At 41.0% G+C, this 21,251-nt stretch overlaps 3 protein-coding genes across 10 annotated transcripts in view; 2 read left to right on the plus strand and 1 right to left on the minus strand.

Annotated features, from left to right (window-relative positions):
• The first annotated feature begins 45 nt into the window (after nt 1-45).
• Nucleotides 46-3,852, plus strand: LOC119484003 (transcription elongation factor A N-terminal and central domain-containing protein). The gene is made up of 2 exons (XM_037762558.1): nt 46-1,811; nt 1,926-3,852. Exon 2 carries the CDS (start codon nt 1,931-1,933, stop codon nt 2,882-2,884), a length of 954 nt encoding a protein of 317 aa, XP_037618486.1. The 5' UTR covers nt 46-1,811; nt 1,926-1,930; the 3' UTR covers nt 2,885-3,852.
• Nucleotides 3,853-5,088: 1,236 nt separating this feature from the next.
• Nucleotides 5,089-21,251, plus strand: part of LOC119483480 (ras-related protein Rab-9A-like) — a 52,325-nt gene continuing 36,162 nt past the window's right edge. For 3 of the 8 annotated variants that reach the window (XR_005205695.1, XR_005205696.1, XR_005205697.1), the window contains exons 1-2: nt 5,094-5,284; nt 7,968-8,002. Coding sequence is in view for 2 of the 8 variants with exons in the window: in XM_037761589.1 (XP_037617517.1) it covers nt 9,603-10,211 (609 nt within the window). In the remaining 6 variants the exon portion in view is untranslated. Of the gene's footprint in view, nt 5,285-7,646; nt 7,786-7,967; nt 8,003-9,526; nt 13,137-21,251 lie in introns of those variants that run through there. The other 5 variants (XM_037761589.1, XR_005205699.1, XM_037761588.1 and 2 more) reach the window with 5 other exon arrangements.
• Nucleotides 13,071-21,251, minus strand: part of LOC119483479 (neuronal membrane glycoprotein M6-b-like) — a 28,074-nt gene continuing 19,893 nt past the window's right edge. The window contains exons 2-7 of the mRNA XM_037761587.1: nt 20,782-20,968; nt 19,118-19,277; nt 18,545-18,713; nt 16,623-16,696; nt 16,483-16,548; nt 13,071-15,394 (exon numbers count right to left, since the gene is read on the minus strand). Coding sequence (XP_037617515.1) covers nt 15,242-15,394; nt 16,483-16,548; nt 16,623-16,696; nt 18,545-18,713; nt 19,118-19,277; nt 20,782-20,968 — 809 coding nt within the window. The 3' untranslated portion in view covers nt 13,071-15,241. The remainder of the gene's footprint in view (nt 15,395-16,482; nt 16,549-16,622; nt 16,697-18,544; nt 18,714-19,117; nt 19,278-20,781; nt 20,969-21,251) is intronic.

Below are 21,251 nucleotides of genomic sequence, written 5' to 3' on the forward strand. Positions count from 1 at the left end.
TGACCCTAGATTAATATTTAATTTCAGCCTTCCCTTGATAGATGTATTGTAAATAAAATAGGATCAAATTGTTACAAATGATGACTGAGGAGGGTCTCGCATTTTTTAAAGGGCAAACATGAACCCCCCCATTTCTGCCCTCCTCCCCACCCTAATACTTTTCATACAGTCCCTAAATAAAGTTTTTGCTGCCATTCAAATTATGTTAAATATGCAACTTTTCAACCACCCAGAGTTTCTATATTTACGTCCACACACTCTCAAGTGTGTGATTATATGAAACTGTCTCATTAAGAGGACATAATTACAACTACCTGCTAACTACTCTGTCTACTGTAGTGGTTTTGACGCACGGAAACATTTCTTGTCCCCGCTCCACAACCATGAATTATCCTGCGTACTCTTTCATCTTCTGCCTATATTACATATAATCACACAACAGCTGAAAAGGCTTGCCTCACCCTGCTGTGATATATACCATCCACTCTTAAATCCTTGTCTGGAGGCCGTTTGGATGTGAGGACGGCATGTTTCTGCAACCAGGATCCGTACATGTAACTCTACAGCTCATGCAAATCCTCCATCAGCTTCACAACCACCCAGAAGAGTCATAATCATACAGATAACCAATGAACAGTCTTGAATGTATCACTTTATTGAATATTTACACCCTCCCCTCTTCCTATGCTTTAACACAGACGTTAATCCAGCTTTGTTGTTATTGTCAGCGCACAGAAAAGAGTTACACAGAAATCTCGCCTGGTGTCTGAATAGAGAATAACCCGAAAAGCCAAATGCAAACACCTAAATCCTCACATAAATCCTACAGTACACGTTAGACAAGCCACAGCACAACTGCAAGGCCCTACAGTATACTTCAAGTTTATTTTATGAAGTAAACCAGTATATTTCCCAAGTATACTTTATATAGTAAGTATACTAATATCAATGTACTAGTAATATACTTGTAAGTGTACTACTTCAATACTTCTTGGGACTAAATTGGCCCACTTTTTAGTTTATAAAAGTATACCTTTAAGTGTAAGAATATTAATCTTTGACTACACAACTGAGTTGTAATTTTGTAAAGCAACTATACTATAAAGAGAACTATACTACAAGTGAACTTATATGTATACTGTTGGTATGAATGTATAATTTAAAGTATACTCTGTAAACTACTAATTTAATAGTTTTTACCGCAAGTATACTTGTAAGTTTTCTTAAGTGAATTTGTAGTACTAAATCTTAGGCAAATATACTTTTCTGTATACTTGTCAGTATAAGCCAAGTATACTTAGACTTTTCTGTTTACTTGTCAGTATAAGCCAAGTATACTTAAGTATAATTTTGTTAAGTATCTCTGATAAGAACATAAAAAGCAAACTGAAAGCATACACAAGTTTAAATGAAGTACATTAATTGCACAATTGAATAAACTTCTTTTTGGGAAGGGTATTATTATGATACAATAACAGATTTAACACACCACAAAGTCCTACAAGGAGGATTATAGGATTCAGGACGACACCATTCTTTAGAAAAATGATTCCTAGGTCAAAACAATTTGAGGAAAATCTAATAAAAAAGAGGTGTTATACATGCTCAGCTTAAAGTACACATAGTTCCTTCATTAGAAAGTTATGGCAAACTACCCATGAGTGTCCAATTCTGTGAGGCTATGGCACCATCTAGAGGGGAATTCAGGCAACTTCCTGTTTTGATCCCAGATCCAACATGGCTGCTCCAATGCAGACGTTTTTCAGGCGTACTGCTTGTGTGAAGTAGCAGCAAACCATGAGGGATTACAGGTAAACCAACACAAACACACAGAAATTAAGGTTTGAATATGTTAAATGGTGCATACTTAAACAGATATGTATTGGTACTTTTAGGTGTTATTTAAGTGTCTTATCTCTCTGCAGCCACCATGGATGCAAAAGAACTAGTCCACTGTGCTGTGCAGATAGAGCGAGCCAATGCAGACAGGAGCTATGGGAACCTCTTGACCCTCCTCGGTGACCTTGATAAGTCGCACATCAAAGCAGAGCAGCTGGAGACGTCAGACATTGTTAAAGCGCTCTACAGGCTCCTGAGGAGCTGCTCTGATGACAGCGTGAAGAAGACAGCGAAGAGCTTGTTGTCTAAGTGGAAGAGACAGTACAGCAGAGATACACCAGGTGTGAAGGATGCTGAGCACTCTCGTAGGGTTTCTCTACCAGATGCGGGAGTTTCCAAGCAAGGGGATTCCCATGATTCAACACAGACATGTGACACTAAGGTGAAGTGTGCAGAACCAGAATCACCATCCTCTTTCACTGCAGAGAGCACCTCTTCATCCAGTTTCTCACCTGTAAGATCAAAATGTGTTCAGCTCCTTCTTGCCGCCCTCTGCCCCGACCTTCCTGATCAAGATAAGGCTGCAGAGCTGGCTGCAGACATCGAGCGGCACACCCACGAGCTGCACAAACACAGCCATGTCAAATACAAAGCCTGCGTGAGGAGCAAGGTGGCCAACTTGAGGAACACTAAAAACCGGCATCTACGTCAGGGCCTCCTGGGCGGCTCGCTATCGCCTGAGGCCTTCGCCCGGATGTCCGCGGAGGAGATGGCCGGCGCAGAGCTGCGGCAGCTGAGGGAGGAGTACTCGTCCCGGGGTGTGAGCGAAAGGCAGCTTCCTCAGGGGGTAGAAGGGACGCAGACGCAGAAGATCCGCTGCAGAAAGTGTGGGGGGTCGGACTGTAAGGTGACGCAGGTGTCCAGGGGTGCCCTTTTCCTGCCCGCATGGGTAAGGCAGAGCGGCCCTGACGATGACGCAATGACTTTTGTGACCTGCAGCGGGTGTGGGCAGCAGTGGTACCACAGCGGCTGGGTCTGCCTCTAAATACAAGTATCTGATTAATCAGTCACAGTGAATTATAATTCTATTTATATTATTAATTATATTGTGTATCATTGCGTGAGACTGCCCTTGTGTTAGTGGTTTTCCTGTTTTCACCTCATTCGAAAGATCCCATGATTCTGCATGGATTGAGCAACTTTTATAACTTTTCAAAACGATGCCAAAAAGACATTTTCCTGCGGCCTGTTAAATGCTTCTAGTATTTTCTTTGACACTGAAACAGGAGGAATGGTCAGAGTGGAATGCAGAGTGGAAACAGAGGACAGAGCATTCCTGCAGGACGGAGCGCATACTTATGGTTTAAACGAGCACATTTCGAGGATGCATCCTTTATTTTGCATATGCATTCTTCAGTAAATGTGCGGTTACCTTTCTCCTACAAGCTGGAAAAGCCGAGTAACTTCCTATTGCAGCTGCAGACTGCAACCACTTTTAAAGGAGTAGCTCTCGTCATCTTTTCCCCGCTGAATCATTTCCTGTCTCCTCCAGTTAATCTATAAGTAGCCGCACATTTAGCTGCTGTTCCTGGCTCCTCTCTTATATGAACACTTTCTGGTCAGAGGAATGATGTAAAGCCAACTATGATCTTGACCTATGACCTCACTAATGTATAATTTTCTTGATGTCTTGCACTTATTGTGAGTCACACTTGGTGTGAATGTCTAAATTCCTTTAGAAAGAAGAAAGCATGCCTCCAGCTTCCTACAATATCCCATTCATGTGGAGCTTCAGACATGTGACCTCAGAAACCGGTTGGCATGTGAGTCAGTAATCTGCCCTCAGCGGTGGATATCCCATGGTCCTTCAGTCAGCCGACGTGGCACAATGAATCGTTAACACGTCATCGTGACGTCACATCGACGGGGCCTGTTCTGTAAAGGCTGAAGAGCTTCAGAAAACTGTTTAAATATATATTTTTATGAATAAAACCTTTCAATACCTGAGCTGAATGTGAGTGAGATGAGTATTTCCTGGCTCAACACAACTTTTCTGTTCTTTGCAGTTGGTTTTAAAAGGACAAATCAGGGATGTGCAAAGATAAAATCACCCTGCTCGTCGTTGTCAAATATGGAGCTGCAATATATTGTCAAGCAGATACAGTCGGAGTGTGGCTGTTTTGGACCTCTCAGTCCTTTCTGATGAATGAATATACACTTTAAAGTATGCTCTCAGTAAACTACTAGTTTAATAGTTTTTACTACAAGTATACTTGTAAGTTTTCTTTAGCAAACTTGTAGTACTTGTAGTAGCCAAATATACTATGCCAAGTACACTTAGACTTTTCTGTATACTTGTCAGTATAAGCCAAGTATACTTAAGTATAATTTTAAGTTTATCTCTGATATGTGCATAACAAGTATACTGAAAGCAAACTCTCTTATTTCAAGTTTAAAAGAAGTATACTAATAGCATACTTGAATAAACTTATTTTTGTAAGGGGAGAGAGAATGCAACATCTAGTAGCTGAATCTTATCACTCTCATCAATAACACCTTTAATTTATGTAGTGCAAAAGCATTGACAACGTACAGGGGATATTGTAATATTCAGTAGTTTCCTAGGTTGCAGCAGGCTGTCAGCTCCTTTAACCTAGTGGTTCCCAACATTTTTGTCCCGCTTGTGACCCCTTAAAACTAATTTGTGTTGATTTGAGTGTCTGAAGTGGTGGAAATAGCCTGTATTTCAACAATATCTTTGAGAATAATCTGGAAAAATCATCCTAACAGTAATATGTTTTTGAGAACACATAAATATGAGAACTATTAGGACTTTAAGAACTTTAAACATGCACTATCTGCCTTTAAACATGCCCTATCTGCAACCATCTAGGACTCTAACCACTGGCACACTTACTTTACACTATACATCCTATATACCACTTTATAGACTGCACATATGTACATATTATTACATTTATTTATTGTACATACTACATTTATTTATTGATGGACTGTACACACTATGTTCACCCATTCACTCTGTGTCTTTTATATCTCTATTATTGTTTTTATAACTTTTGTATACCTTTACCTCTCCTGTGTTTCACTCTGTTTGCTGATGTTTGCTGCTTTAACACCTGAATTCTTATCTTACCTTATCGTATCTTATCTTATCTTATCTTGTGACCCCTCATATTTGTTAAATAACCCTTTAGAGTGTCTAAACCTAACCCCCCTGGTTTAACCCAGTGCCCTGCCATGCAGCAGAGCGCATGATGAGGAGGCGTGACGCTGCCGGGTCATGTGAGCGTCATCAACGGCTCCGGGGCCAGAGAGCAGAGCAGCGGAGAGCTCCATGACACCGGCTCACAGAAAGCTCTCTACCGGGATGGAAGAGGGGAGTTTGAACGCAGAAGCCGGGCTGTGACCGCCACATCGACAGGTACAGTTACCGAATAGACAAAAACTTGAAATTGAATGTCAAAAAATGTTTTTTTTAATCAGTAAAGTCGTGAGCGTGCAACTGTTAGCTAGCTGCTCCCATTATCGGACAGCTCACGTTACACTGTGTAGTAAAGCTGCTGTTATCGGACAGCTAACGTTTCCATTATCGGACAAACCTTATTTGCTTTGCTTTTATCCGTCATTTTCATGAAATATTGACGTCGACTAAACACACAAGTGAGACGTTTCGAATATTCAACCGTGTTAATGAAAGTGTATGCTAGTTTTGGAGTAATAAAATCAAGTTGTAAACTGTGAAAAGACTGTAAAATGTGTCATAAATGTTCTTTATTGATTATTAGATCACACACACTCAGCTGCTGTGTGGGCTAATTATTACCCGGCTGATTTAATCATTAATGGGGGTTTTGTAGGTTTAAATGTGGTTGTTTGGAGGGAATATGCATGACTTTGTCTCAGGACAAAGACATCATTTACCAATTGTTGGTCCTTGGGGCTGAAAGTGCTTCTTGCTGCTAGTTCATGTGACAGTAGAGTTTAAGTCCTTCCTTCCTAACTTCTCCTAACAAGCAGTACATTTGGCCAATTGTGCCCTTTTTCACAGCAGTCATTTTTACATGTAATTGCAAGGTAACACAGGTGTAATTAATTAAATTAATTAGGGTCCTGTTCCAGTGAGCCAGCAGGCACAACACCTGACCCTGACACATTACCCATATCACATTAAAGGGACTGTTTGTAAGAATCAGAAATGCTTGTTAACAGCGACACCTTTGTCAGTTATGTCAACGAAAGTCAGCGTCGGGCTCGCGCTTGTATATCACTCTATATTTCAGCTGCTTGGCAGTAATGTTAGCTGACCAGACGAAGGTCGCTCCATGAATCAGTGCTGATCCTAGTGTTGGCTTTTCCTGCCTCAGCCTCCCAATCACGTCCAGAGGGAGACACCGGCACCCGGTCAGAGACGATAACATGTCTCGCTGCGGAGCCCCGTCACTTCGCAAGACACGGGAAACCTCTGTTGGTCTGGAGGAGCTGCAGCATTTAATTCTGCACAAACGTCCACTGTGCATTCACTAGATATTCTCAGAGCTACTAACTCTTTTGCAGTGTGTAGTGAGCGTGCATGCACGTGAGGTGGAGCGAGCTGAGTGAAGGCAGGCAGGCAGAGGAACAGAGGAGCAGAGACTCCGGCCCTGGAGTCCGAAGCTACTGTCTCCCCCGCGTACTACGACCGCGGCCAACACTGTATTGCAAGACGGGCTTCACTAGATATCACTTTGCGGTTTTGGTGCTTCCGTGTAGTTTGTGTTGGAGTCTTGTCTTAACAGTGTAGCCACACGCGAGTGTGCATATGTGAGCGCGCATGGGACACCGACCCGGGTGATTTATACGTGTAAGAAGTTACAAACAGTCCCTTTAAGATCTACAAGCCAAATGCCAACTACACAATCATACTGCATATTTAATAGGGGTGGGGATTTTGAGATAGATTTTTTTAATGCCAAAATTAAAACATTTGCTTCATTTGAGTCTATACGCAGGTAGAAGGAAGTTACCACTTTTATTGTTGTAGTCTGAGTAACGTTTCCTCATATTCGTTCCGTATGCGTCAACTAAAACAAACCGCAGCGAGCCGAAATGAGAAAGTTGTGAGGGAAATGTCTTTATTTTTTTATTTTTGGGTTGCTGGAAAAAATTTAATAAATAATTCCTGACAATGACGGATATATTTGACAGGACATCTCTGACTACATACATGCTGAAAATCAAACATTTTTACTGCATCAATTTAGAGATTTTCCAAAAAATAAGTGTCCCTAGAAGTGTATGATTCAACTTTTTCCCTTCATGGTCTCGTATTAAAAAAATCGTGGTATTGAATCATAATACTTGTAGAATCGCAATGCATATTGAATCTTCACCCAAGTATCGTGATAGTATTGAATCGGGAGATAGATGTATTGTCCCAGCCCTATATATATATATATATATATATATATATATATTGTATTACATTAAATTATTATATTAGAAAATGATTTGCCTACTAGTTTGATTGTTGATTAATCATTTTAGTTGTTTCTCAAGCAAAAATGCCAAATGTTCACTAGTTCTAGCTTCTTTTCTTTGTTATATATGATAGTAAACTTATTATCTTTGGGTTTGAGACTGTTGGTTGAATAAAACAAGACTTTTTTTTTACACAAATTATTTCATTACAGCCACATTTCAAGAGTATTTTACACTCAATAGATAGATATTTGGTGGAGTATTCCTTTAAAGGCAGTTTGTCTGCACACTAGTTGCTGTTATTCTAAAAGTTATTTGTTATCCAGATGCTACCGTGACAGCCGGTGATGGATCAGTGCTCCATCTTTAACTGTGATGGATGAGGTGGTAACAAAGCTCCTCCTCGCCCCCATTTAAACCTGCTCTCGCTGAGATTTCCCACTTTCATCTCACAGATTTGCTCTGGTATGTGGGTGGAATGATTGCCATTTAGCTTAAACTGGTATGTTAAGCATGCAAGTGTGTGGTACGTGATTAAATTTGTGCTTAAACCCTCATTAGTCACTTTGCAGCTGAGCCTGTGAGTGGGTGAACTCCTTTGGCCACTCGTGATCTGTAAACTTAAACTCTCTCTCTCTCTTTTACAGATTGATGGCAACATGATCCGTGTGCTGATATAACAGTGAGTTACAACTTTTTTTCCCCCTGTTGTTGAATCACTTGTGGACGACTCACTGGTCCTGTGATCAGCGTCCATGTGATGTACGGCACGCATCTTTTCATGCATTACATATTACAAACACAGTGTAGGAAGTTCATTATTAGCTGCGTCGTATAATGAGTGGGTCGTGGCTGTTTTAATAGGATTATCTAGTCGACTGACTTTAATCAGTCCGAGTGTGAGGGTGCATGTAAACAGTTAGTTTACTTCCTTACAGGCTGTATGTGATTAAAAAAAGCTGATTAAGAAGCAGATTGTTCTTATCTCAAGCACAACTTCCTCTGAGGCCAAAGGTAGAAATCAATAAAGTCTTTCGTGAAAGACTACCGAATACACACTGAATGATCCATGTCATACTGTCATGTTTACAGACATTGTCTAATAAAGACCACCATGACTTTGAAACTGCATGTACACTGTGAAAGGTATTAGGATGCAAACAAAATATATTGTAACTCCACTGTCAGCCCCTTTCAAATTCTTTATTTAAACTATTAAGGTTGATATTTGAATGATTTCAAGTGACAAGATACAGAAATCACTAAAGTGATTATTATCATTAATTGAAGATTATCTTTCCATTAATCGATTCATCGTTTGGTCCATATGTAATTAAAGCAAAAAAATTATCAAAATTGTGTCATGATGAGTCCTCGTGTGGACAGCGCACATGCGTCTTTGTATGTGCAAGTGTAGACGTACCTCAAAGTCACGTTGCAGGTAGGGCTGTTGCAATAACCGCAGCATTGACAAGCAAGGGTTGGCAAGCAACCGCCACAATCGTGGCAGCAGCATGACGAGATGCTGAGCGTCTATTCTGCGCGGAACTTGCGCAAAACTCCGCAAAGACCAGCTGTCACATCCTACATTTAGGCTACAAGTGCTGGACAATGGAGGAGAAATGAATACACATAGACCGGCAGTGCTTCAGCCTTCCCTTCCTCCAGAGCAAGTACTCTACTCTGTGCTGACATTTTGATATTCTATATCATAGCAACCAGATGCAACCCCCTAAACAGCGGCGTTTTGAGCCTGCTGTCTCCGTGCAATACGCACCGACAATCCCGGCAGTGCCTGGCGTAATGCAGCCTGCCGCGGCTTCCTCTCAACCCTTTAGGCCCGAGCCTCGCACGAGTTGCGCTCTGATATAAGCAACAAGGCGACGAGGGCTCTGGCTCGTCTCCATGACATGGCTCGGCCAGACATTTCTCAGTTCTCGCCTGAGATGGACAGCAGAGCGCTGCAACACGTGTCTTTTAGGCTTAATTAAAGGCATTCATTTTTAAGATTCTACAGTATTGTTGTTTGTATTTTTATTTGTTATTGAATAAGAAGCATTTTCCAAAAGTTTTGGTTTGTTTTATGCATGTTTGTAATCCCGAAACGAATATCCAAATCCCAAACTTGAAATCCGAATCCCTACCCAACGAACTGTTATTTTGCTCTTTGCTTTTTAAGTTGAGTTGTAGTTTTTCTTCTCTTCAGAACTACTTTCTCTATCGTTGGTCTCCATTCGCCCGTGCAGTTCGCTTGGCGCCGACTAGCGAGGCCCACTGCAGCCATGACGTCCAAGTCGGCCCTCCTGAAGGTGATCCTTCTGGGCGACGGCGGTGTCGGCAAATCATCGCTCATGAACCGCTACGTCACCAACAAGTTTGACTCGCACCTCTTCCACACTATTGGCGTGGAATTCCTCAACAAGGAGCTGGAGGTGGACGGCCACCACGTCACCCTGCAGATCTGGGACACGGCGGGTCAGGAGCGCTTCCGCAGCCTCCGCACGCCTTTCTACCGCGGCTCCGACTGCTGCCTGCTCACCTTCAGCGTGGACGACGGACAGAGCTTCCGCAACCTGGCTAACTGGAAGAAGGAGTTCACGTATTACGCTGACGTGAAGGACCCTGACAACTTCCCCTTCGTGGTGCTGGGCAACAAACTGGATGTGCCCGAGCGGCAGGTGTCAGGGGAGGATGCTCGGCAGTGGTGTCGCGAGAACGGCGGCCACCCGTACTTTGAGACAAGCGCCAAGGATGCTACAAACGTAGCATCGGCCTTCGAGGAGGCGGTACGTCGCATTCTGGCGTTGGACGACAGAGCTGATCACCTGATCAACACCAACACAGTGGATCTGCATCTGAAGAAGAGTCTCCCTGACCCCAGCTGCTGCTGAGCGGAGCGCTGAATGTGAGCGCTCATGTGATGCTTCTGCATTTGCTACATACGGTTTGGGTGTGGTTCATGACTCTGCAAAAAGAGGAACTGGTGATGCCCTCAGATAAAATCAGCATTTTTAAGCAAATACTGCTATTTTTTAGACAAAAACTGAAAATATTTTGTGCTAATGTTCACCACACAAGGGACACAGAACTCTCCATCTGATCCAGATTGGTCCTTTTTGGGAATATGATTAATTTATACAATGGACAGTTAATAGAATGATATTTCTGATACGTTTTATAGACTTATCTGTGGTCAGTGATGAACCTCAAATGTATCAGAGGTGGACATAACTGGCTGACCCCTGAAATTTAAAGGCCTTTCATGAGTGATTGTGACTTCAGGGGTGTTTCATCTCTTAAGTACTAACAGTTCTCTAAACACAAACTGCCAAAGGTTAAAAAAACAAAACAGTTTTGACGTCACTAATGGAGCTGTGGCTTCAAGTTTTAGCCCACAAAAAGAGAAGTCCTGAGATTATTTTCTTCCTCTAGAAGCAGATACAGCTACGTTTACAACTAAAACATACTGATTGTCCTTAAATGGCCCAGTAACACACACTCCTGAAATGATTTTCAGGTCTTTTGATAAACAAACTAGCATTAGAAAACAACTAAATCTAAGTTATCAATGCTTTAAGTGCTGTTAAAAGTTGTCTTACATCATTATTGTTGCATAAAACTAAATAAATAGGTTTAGAAATGCAAAGTGTCCATGTATAACTCTTGACATACAGCATATATGATGGTACCTAAAAGTGTAATCAAAGATAGGAGCCACCGTCTTTGTGGTAAGTAAATTAATGCACAGATTTTATATCACATGATCAACTAGATTTAATAGAGCTTTTAATCATTTTTTCCAGATAAAATATTATTTTCTGTTCTGTTGTGATGATTGTGTCAAACCAGAGCTCTTAAAACATGTTGATTTGCTACTGATGAGCTACTCATAGTTGTTACTGGAGTTATTAATTCATTGTATTAAGTATTTATTGATCAGTACCCCTCCTCTCACTATGAAAAGCAGAGCACACAGCTGAACCTGAACCCTTTGCTGTAAGATTCAAATGACTCTAATTTCACTGCGGCCTTTATAATCTTCATTAGCTATGCCTTCTTTAAGGCAAATGACTCCCACTGTTTTTACACTTGAAATAAAACAGCAGCCAGCAATGAAACTGGAGAGAAATCGGTCTTATGAGTGTTATTCACATTTTATTTTCATTTGACAGGCAGTACCCTCTTTTGCCCACAAGGTGGCACCCACGTATCAGAAGTGTGTGGCTTCGCAGCAACATTTGTGAGCTGTTGTCTCCATCTGTGATGTTGAATTTCAGCATTAAATAGTGACACACAGGTGTTCACTTATTGGGCAGGTTGAAATTGAGCTTTTCTGGGAATAATATACCTCACTAAATCGTAATTTTGAATAAAAATTATGTTTTGTTTCTAACAAAATTGATAGGCAAATGAGGCACACACACTTCTGAGCAGAGGTCTAATCAGGCAACAGAAGTGAAATAGCTTCACCTGTTGTAAGAGTTGCTTCTTGATTGCAGCACACAAGCGCTTCCAACCTTTTTTTATTTACTAAAACATTTTGTCAACTACTTTATCTTGCAGTAAAATGAGTTGAGACATTGATTGCTGCATTTAGCAGAATATTAAATCGCAAATATTTTGATAATTCATTATTAAATGATGTAAATTTTCCTGTTGCGTGTAAGGAATTTCTGCCTTGCTGTCTTACATGATAGTAATTTGAATATCTTTTAGGTTTTGGACCGTTATTTTAAACCAGTTGTGTGAGAAGTACACAGAACCTTTGCTTAAGTAAAAGTAGTAATACTACAGCGTAAAAATACACGTAAAAGTCCTGCATTCAAAATCTTACTTGAGTAAAAGTACAAAAGTATTAGAATCAAAATATATAAATCAAAAGTATGTATTATTATGCAGAAAAGCCCATGTCAGAATAATATATATTATTGGATTATAATTATTGATGCATTACAATATTGCAGCTGGTTATGGTATGGCAAATATTATATACTTAACTGCTGGAAAGCTTAATCTACAATGATTTTATTAGTTGATTCAGATTATTAATAGAAAATATAAATATGTAAAGTAACTAAAGCTGTCAGATAAGTGTATTGGAGTAAAAAGTACAATATTTCCCTCAAGAAAAGTACAAGTACCTCAACATTGTACTTAAGTACAGTACTTACAACACTGTTTTTCACTATTTTCAGATTTTTTATAGACCAAACAATTAATAAATCATTCAAGGAAAGTAGTTTCCTGCCTTAAATATGGGTTTGTTACCATAAACAGGGAGCAACTTCAGAGAACACAAGAACGAGACGGGAGACAACGGTGTCACGATAATAAAAAATATCGGTTTTACTAGAGAAGGTTACAAAAATCATCACTATATAGGAGTCATAGAACTATTTCCAACTTAAAAAATCAAACCATAATGAAACACCTACAGGGACTACAATGCCATCAAAGTACAATGGAGTTTTCTTTAGAAAAGAGTGGGTGGAGAGGAAGGGGTTGGGGGGGGGGGCAAACACCGCCTACCATAGTTGTCAGTACAATTGACTACACATCACCTGAAAAAACTGCAAAGACACAGTCATGTCTCCTTCATGCAAATAACGAGGAAACGACAACACCCTGACACGCATCGTCTTATAGGAAATTGAAGTTTGCCTTTACATCAACCTGGTGGCAAAGCACGTATATTTATCAAACATAACACACATGGCAATATAGTCCTTTTTTTATACAGAATAGACAGCTGCACACATGGACGATACTGACATGCTTCATCTCATCAAATATTTGTCTTCAGTGTTTTTTTTTTTTTTGTTAGGGTAAACTAACCAGTGATGTTCAATATAGAATATAGTTCATGATTACTAAACTGATTATAAAATTAATGTATGAAAATTCCTGACTTGTTTTATTCAGAGTGTAAACATCCAAAACAGTCTCTGTGGCTCATATGAGAGGCATGACGTTAGAAATAAAAATAAAAAAGTGACTTTTTTTCCTCAACTCACGTGTTGACGAGTCACTTATTTGGCCGGCCGTCGGAAAAAATAAGCACAAACAAGTTCCATAAAATAATTATTACTGAATCACAAGAAGAACTCAGCTGCCTAAAACTGATAAAACATTAAAAATCTATTTTTTTTTTCTTCACATTTTAAAATGTATACGTCACAAGCACCTCAATCCATCGCATCATATCACTGTATCCCTCTCACGACATATCATTTAAGATGTTTACATTACAATTATTATTATATCAAATGCAGAACTAGTATTTTGAGTGCTAAACACATATCTCAAAGGGTACATTTACATATATATCTGTGGAAAAGAAAGAATAGAAGAGCGTGGCAAAACACTGATTGTGTTCTCCACGTGTCGAGAGGAGGGTGGTTCGGCTATTTACAGGTGAACTTCATTCACAAAAGGGAGGGATTTTAGAAAATGATAGAAGCGGATTTTACTGTATAATTCACACAGGACAGCATAGCGATCCGGTAAGGGTTTGTGTTTTCGGTGGTGACGCTTTGGAAAAGAACACAACTGGTTAAAATCAGATTTGGTTTGATACCTGAGGTGTGTGTCTTTTTTTGTGTTAAGAGACCCGGATAGATTTATCTTTGATTTCTGCTGCCGCTGGTGATGAGTGTAGCAAAAACACGTTGTATGAATACGCTTATTCGCTTTCTTGTCGAGAGTTAGATGAGAAGATTGATACCACTTTCTATTGACAAGAAAGCAAATGAGCGTATTTCCCAAAACGATTCCTTTGATAAAAGTTTGCTGCACCTCTGGTCTTAAATAAACAGTTAATACCTATGGAGTTGCATTTGCGTCTTTATTATGCAATCAAATAGAATAGGTCTGAGAGCAAAACTTGCCAAACTGCAATTAAAAAATGTTTTATTGCAAAGAAAATAGATTTTCTAAAACAAAACTTTTTGATTTGCATTAATACATTTTTATTCACAAATTTATTTGATTTGCAATAAAACATTTTTTGATTACAGTGTGGAAAGTTTTGCTCTTAAACCTGTTCTGTTTGATTAGTATAATAAAGACACAAAAGTAACTCCATAAATAGCTTGGCAGTAAAATAAACTCTTATCATGTAAATGCACAAAAATCCTTGAGATACCACATGATTTGAGTCTTTTAGGTGTTTCTATGAGAGAGAAGGGGAGACTGGGGGGTACTTTGTGTTTTTAAGGGATTCTCCCTTACTTTTTTTTTGTTTCGTAATAGTGCAACAACGTATCGAGCATTAGCAATAAAAAGTCTAAAATGGAGAAAAGGAGAAAAAAAAACTATGAGCGCAAAAAACATAAAGACCGTAATAGAACCTGGCATACTTTTCAGAGAGTATTAAAAAAAACAACAACATTCGTACACATTCGCACAATATATTCATATTCATATATATATGCATATAAAACACCAAAAAAAACGGAGGAAGTTGGTCGCTGCCTGGCTTCCCTGTGGCTGAAGCAGACAGTGAACAATGTTTTTTTTAGAGCTGTGCTGGCTCAGGGCGCGAGGCCATCACAGCCGGGGCCACGTTCACGAGCCGCCGCCCAAAAAGCACGTGGGAGGAGACGCTTCTGAACAGATGTACCGCACCTGAGCTCCAACCCGACGGGGCGAGCTCTCCCGTTCCGAAGCATCTGCCTCCGTCTGGGCCTGCCGCTTCTCCCGATCCTCTATTCTCTTCCCTTCTGGTGTGAGCCCACAACTCTTGATAAACATCATGGAAGGGAAGAGGATGGAGAATCAGGAGGTTGTGGGACTATCAAACATGACCGAGGTGGTTTGTTTTACCGGAGGGGAGGGGGGGCGGGCGCTGGGTGTTGCAGGGTGGGGGGTGTTGAGGCGTGGAGAGGAGATGGGTGGTGGTGGGAGAGAGGATCGCTTGTCCTTATGAGTAGGAGGAGGAGTTCTGGCCCTCCTTGGAGCGCGCCTCGGCCTCCAGGTCCTGGTCGTCCTTGGTCTTGATGTCCTGGTACTCGTGCGTGGAGACGGCGCTCTTCAGGTAGGCCCAGTTGGCCGACAAAATCATCAGGTAGTGGATCTGAAGAGAAACCGACATTACTTATTCATTTACAGTAAATAATGTGCAGTGGAGGACTGGTACTACGTCCCAATTCAATACTCATTTTAAGCAGATTTTCAAGTGTTCTCAAAAATAGTATGCACACTTAAAAAATTGCTTGGTTGCATCCAAAATTCCACACTAACATGCTATTTAGTACGCTAAAACAGTATGTGAGATTATTTAGTATGTCCGAAACCTTAGTATGAAACCAATAGTGCGTAAATTGCATACTATTTCCGGTGAAATAGTCACCACGGCAGCGCAAATATCCCACAATACAATGCGGTAGTGACGATAACGTTTATAACAGACGTTGACGGACAGCTCTGTAACATTAATAACACTTCATGTGGATGATGTGAAACAGCTCCAGATAATTTTTGGAAAATGTAATACTTTTCAAAGCTGTTTCACCACGAAGCAGCTGTGAGTAGCTCCTCCATTTCCTTTGTGCATTGCATTGTGGGACAATTGTGTACAAAAATCAAGGCAGCTACTCCAAATTGCATACTTTTAGAACTCAAAACCTGCTCAGATTTACAACCGTATACAGTATGGCGTTGAGACAGAGCCAGAGAGTGATTCAGCACTGCCCACTTGTAGCTAAATAGGTTTTGAATGGAGACGATAATGACAAAAAGGTTAAAAATAATAAAAACAAGCAAAAGGTTTAAATACACATTTAATGGTACTCCTGTCTTTTTAAATATGATTCTGTATCTCTTCCTACCTCCTAAAGAAGTTAGCTGTGAAACATCAGAGCACAGAGAAGGCTTTCAGATCATCCAAAGCAACATCTGCTTATTGCTTTTTTAGTACCTCCATTTCCTTGGACGTGAAACAAAACCATCCGCCTCCACAGCCGAGTGAAACACTGACCCCGTCTACACTACACTCACGCAGCAGAGGCAGGCTGCAGGGTTGGATTTCAACCCATCGGACGGCATACTGACAAACGTGTGAGAGGCGGGGTTGCTACGGCAACGGATAAGCACGCCATGGCAACGTGCATATTTTTTTTTGAGAAGCACCATTTATCAGTGTGGGGATCGTGAGCGGCTTACCAATGCGATGACGGTGGCACCGGCGCCGGCGAACGCGACAATGTAGAGGTGGTAGGACAGGTAGAACTGTGGGTGGAAAGAGACAATTAGAGAGAGGAGAGATAAAACGGAAAAGAAAGGTTAGGTCAGCGTCCTCTCACCTCGCTGGTGTTACAGATGTCTCCCAGTGTGGCTCCACAAGCTTTTCCCGGAGTGGCGTTCCAGGGAATAATACCTGCAGGATCAGAGAGATGAAACGTCACAGGACTGCCGCGAGACAAAAGGGTTTTTCCTCCCCCGAGACTCTATGATTGAAGGCATTATAAATCAGGCTTGGAAGAAGATTAAAGGCCCTCTGAGCCTCTCCTACAGGAAAAATATGGGTCATTATATTGATTTACTTCTACTGTAAAAACAGTTTGGAGAACTGACTCATATTCTTCCTTTTCCTTTTTCTTCTTTTCATTAATATTATCATTAGAAATAAGATTAAAGAAGAAAAAGCTTCCGCTCCGATAATAATTTGATGACTGCCAGTAATTGGGGTTAATATTTCATACAGTGTAGTACAGTACGACTGCCAATGAAGCATATGTGATCCTCATCCTACTTTGTAAGCGGGCCAGCTGTCCTTCAAATGTGGGTCACATACTGTACATGAGGCCATCAAACTGATATGCAATCATACTGTGCTGTAATACTGCAGGGAGGTGGATTTTCCAGAGAGATCCATTCAGGCTCTCAATAATCTAAATGCCTTTTTTGACCTCTTCCTATATAGAAAGTGACATTTAGAGCAAATCGGAACTGCAGATATATATGAGATGTTGATAGTGGAGGGATTAGTTTGAAAACTGTTTCTATTTTCTGCTGTCCTGCAGGTAACCCCTGACTACATGTGTGTGTGAGAAGCACCAGGATGTTCTCTTATGTGCAAAAGCTTGTATTGCCGAGGATAGACGGGTTGTTTTGAGCTCATTTGCATTGATCAGGGGAATTTCTCTCAAACTCTGACGACACGTAACACAGCGTCCAACCTGATGCTTTTTACTTCAAATCAAAATACCTGGGGGGATTGCTTCTATAATTATGTGTTGGCAGCCAATTTTAAAAATAGCTATTGTGAAATAATTTGACAGCTTCAGGACTCAAATCTAACTAAAATGGAGGGAGTCTGTATGTCCTTCGGTTTTGCAAGTGACGTAATACAACGAGCGACGCGCGGAGCAAGTGACGTAGTATATTGAGCGACCATTATTGAAATCACATGGTTTAATCAGAAGGCGATTTGTTAATTTTCTCCAGTTTAGTAAGGAAAAAAGTCTGATAAGGGCAGTTATTATTTATGTACATTGTTAAGTTACGCTGTTACATTACGGTGTTAAGATACGGTGTTAAGTTACGCTGTTAAGTTACGCTGTTACATTACGGTGTTAAGATACAGTGTTAAGTTACGCTGTTAAGTTACGGTGTTAAGATACGGTGTTAAGTTACGCTGTTAAGTTACGGTGTTAAGATACGGTGTTAAGTTACGCTGTTACATTACGGTGTTAAGATACAGTGTTAAGTTACGCTGTTAAGTTACGGTGTTAAGATACGGTGTTAAGTTACGCTGTTAAGTTACGCTGTTAAGTCACGGTGTTAAGTCACGGTGTTAAGTTACGCTGTTCCGGTAAGTTGTTGCGTCACGTTGTTGCGTCACGTTGTTATTATTTTAACAAAAAACATGATCTTTTTTCTAAACTTGATCAACTAGTTTTGTTGCCTTAACCTAACCAATCGTTTCACAACGTTAACCGTGTGGCATTGAGCGTGATATGAGACATATTTATGAAACATACTTTTTGGTTTAGAAACATTGATATTCAACGTATCTGTCGTTTGCAAAAACGTAGACAATGCCAACATTCTGGCGTTTCGTTGTGATTGCAGTATGCTTTAGTGCCATTTTAGGAGTTTTAAGCATATTTTGATAATTATCTGGATAATATTGTGAATCGCAATTATTTTGGCCGGGATAATCGTGACATGAAATGTTCATATCGTCCCATGGCTTCAAGTGGATGTTGGTGGGACAACTTACCGTACTGCCTGACGTCCACACAGATGGAGTCAGGCGAGGTGATGTTGGCGTCGGGAGACTTCATGGCAGCGCAGGTATTCCACATGTTGAAGAAGAGGAAAACGGGTATCGCCGTGAAGCCGAAGATGGCGAGGAAGGCCAGAGCGAGGATGTAGGTCAGGAACATGAACTGAGGAGGGAAGAAAAGAAAAATAGGTTAATATTATTAGTCTGTGTTTAAGATGATGTTACTGGACATCTGCAGCAATTAGAGTAATCAGGCTAGAAAGGACAAACTGTGCCAGTTACCCTCCAGTGGGAGTATTTGTGTGTGTGTTTGCGCACATCTGTCTTTATGTGTCGGTGTGTGTCCATGATTGTGCCTCCGCAACACTTTCATGATGACCGTTGTCCTGGCTCGTAAACGCATTATGAGTGACTGTTTGTTTTTATAAGCCTTATAACGCTATTTTAAGCAAGAACATTATCAAATACACATCACAGTAATTAAATCTCATTTAGAGGCTTTCATTCGGCGTGTATCTGGGTCAGTGGGTGTGATGATTCGCAGCAGCTGCTTGTGCGTTGACGTACGAAGGCAGTGATGCAGCGTCCACAGACGGTGGTCTTGAAGTCGCTCTGCAGCTCCTTCTTGATGGCGCTGGTGGTGTAAAAGCCCTCAGCCAGCAGGATGATGGCGTAGACGAAGAAGAAGGAGGCGATGCCGTAGATGATGTACTGAAAGATCTGGATCCTGAACACACGCGCACAGAAAAGAAAGGATGGTGTTAAAAATTAACCAATAACAGAGAGACAACAAAGTATAAATGCGCTTGAGGCAGTTGCGGTTGTGAGGGGTGAGAGTCAGCCTGAGCTAGACGGGCCCCGACACGCTGAGTTGATTCAGGGTGAGATCGGGCCATATAGACCGGCACAGGTTGGATTTGGGCTCATTTAACTTCTCTCCTTTCATTGTGCCCATATACGCCATGGAGCACAGAAATGCACACAGCATTATTGAGGAAAATATGAATTACAGTTTCTTATTTTAAGAGTTTTTTGAGAGATTTGAGCCATTTTTTTGAGTTAATTAAATACCTGTAACAGAAACGTTACGTTTTTTTCTCATGTATTTTCAAAAATGACATTTTGGGGAGCTTTATTCATTTATTTTTCATGACGCAACTGTCATTGCATCCTAAAATAAATGAGTTTGAGGGACACCCCCTTATGCGCTTCAGTTACCACCAACTCTCTGAAGACGCTAATAACTTCACTGTAACTGCGCGTGGCTATTAGGGGGCTGATTCTGCAGCAAATGTCTGCATATTACCTTAGTTAAATATGTGCAAATAGCACAGGAGCACAGTTAGGGGTGCATTCACCCTTTGCAGGTGCATTGAGAATTGCACGGCTTCTTTGTGTCTTATTTGCACAGGTTTAGTGGCCGCGAAAGCCGTGCGATCCTTTTGTGAATTCGCCCCTCAGTGGTTTTGCTACAACAGCCTTACTTGTTCTGGTGTGAGCTGTAGCTTATAGTGGCTAATGTTAGCTACGTTTAGAGAGATTTGACAGCTGGTTGAGGCGGCGAGGTGTATTGGTGTTTTGACTAATAGAGGATTGTAAACCTCTAATTAAAAAATGATGATGAATCATGAAAAGCCCACATTTCTCGTCGGAAGGAGAAACACGCCTACTTTTAAACATTATGAAAGACTTGGAAATCAACAGGTTTTTGGATATGCGCAAATATCATAGGGGCGTTTTACGTTAATCCGAGTATGCACGGCTGCATGCAAATAGGAATATTTCATTAATCATGTAAACAGCTTAGTAGGAATATTGTCTTTTTTTGGAATAAAGACAAAAAAATTAATATTTCGTGCATGTAAACGTAGTAAATATGCACTTTTTGAAATCTCTTTGGCGGATGAATTGTCGTCTCCCTCCATTACTCTTTCAAAATGTACTCTTTCTGCAAATGCTCACTCACTTGAGACGTTTACTAGTTTACGGGTACTGTATTCTGAATCTTGGCAGATAATGTGGGTTGCTCTCGTCGACAGATTTAATTAATTCCAGTATATTCACTGCTGTTTCAAGGCTTTTTACTGAAACCATTAATGGTGCCAAGAGCTAATCAATGATTCATCACGCTCCTTAAGTCTTTATGAAAACTTAGTGTGAAGCATGTTCCATTCATTGTGTGTTATATTAGCGCTTGATATTGGATGGCGTCGAGGCAGCTGTTGTCTTACACCAAGGCGAGGGTGGCGTGGTCCGTGGTGTCTCTGGAGAAGTGGTTCTCCAGCATGGTCAGGGTGCCGGTCAGCGCCACGTGGCCGCAGCCGCAGAACAGAGCCACGCCCGAGAAGCAGAGGATGGTGGCCACCAGGGAGGCGTAGGGCACCCCCCCCAGACACTTGATGCAGCACTCGAAGCATCCTGCAGGCGGAAACAAAAAGAGAGCGGGGTTAATTCACTGATGCGAAGCTTTCCTGTTTTACTTAGCTCACTACGGCTAGAAAAAATGCTTCATTCTGTCAAGTTTAAAAGCAGGAGCAGACTGCTGCAACATGACACTTCATAAAGTGGCTCGATCGGCTCCGGTGATGACACTCGCTGCAACACTCGACGTTGCCCACTGCTGTTTAGCCATTACTCATGTGCAGAAACTGCGTGCATACTGTTGGGGGCTGAATCAAGCATACGTGTGCAAGAGCATCAC

Source organism: Sebastes umbrosus, chromosome 24 (genome assembly GCF_015220745.1).
Source record: "Sebastes umbrosus isolate fSebUmb1 chromosome 24, fSebUmb1.pri, whole genome shotgun sequence".
Classification (NCBI taxonomy): domain Eukaryota; kingdom Metazoa; phylum Chordata; class Actinopteri; order Perciformes; family Sebastidae; genus Sebastes; species Sebastes umbrosus.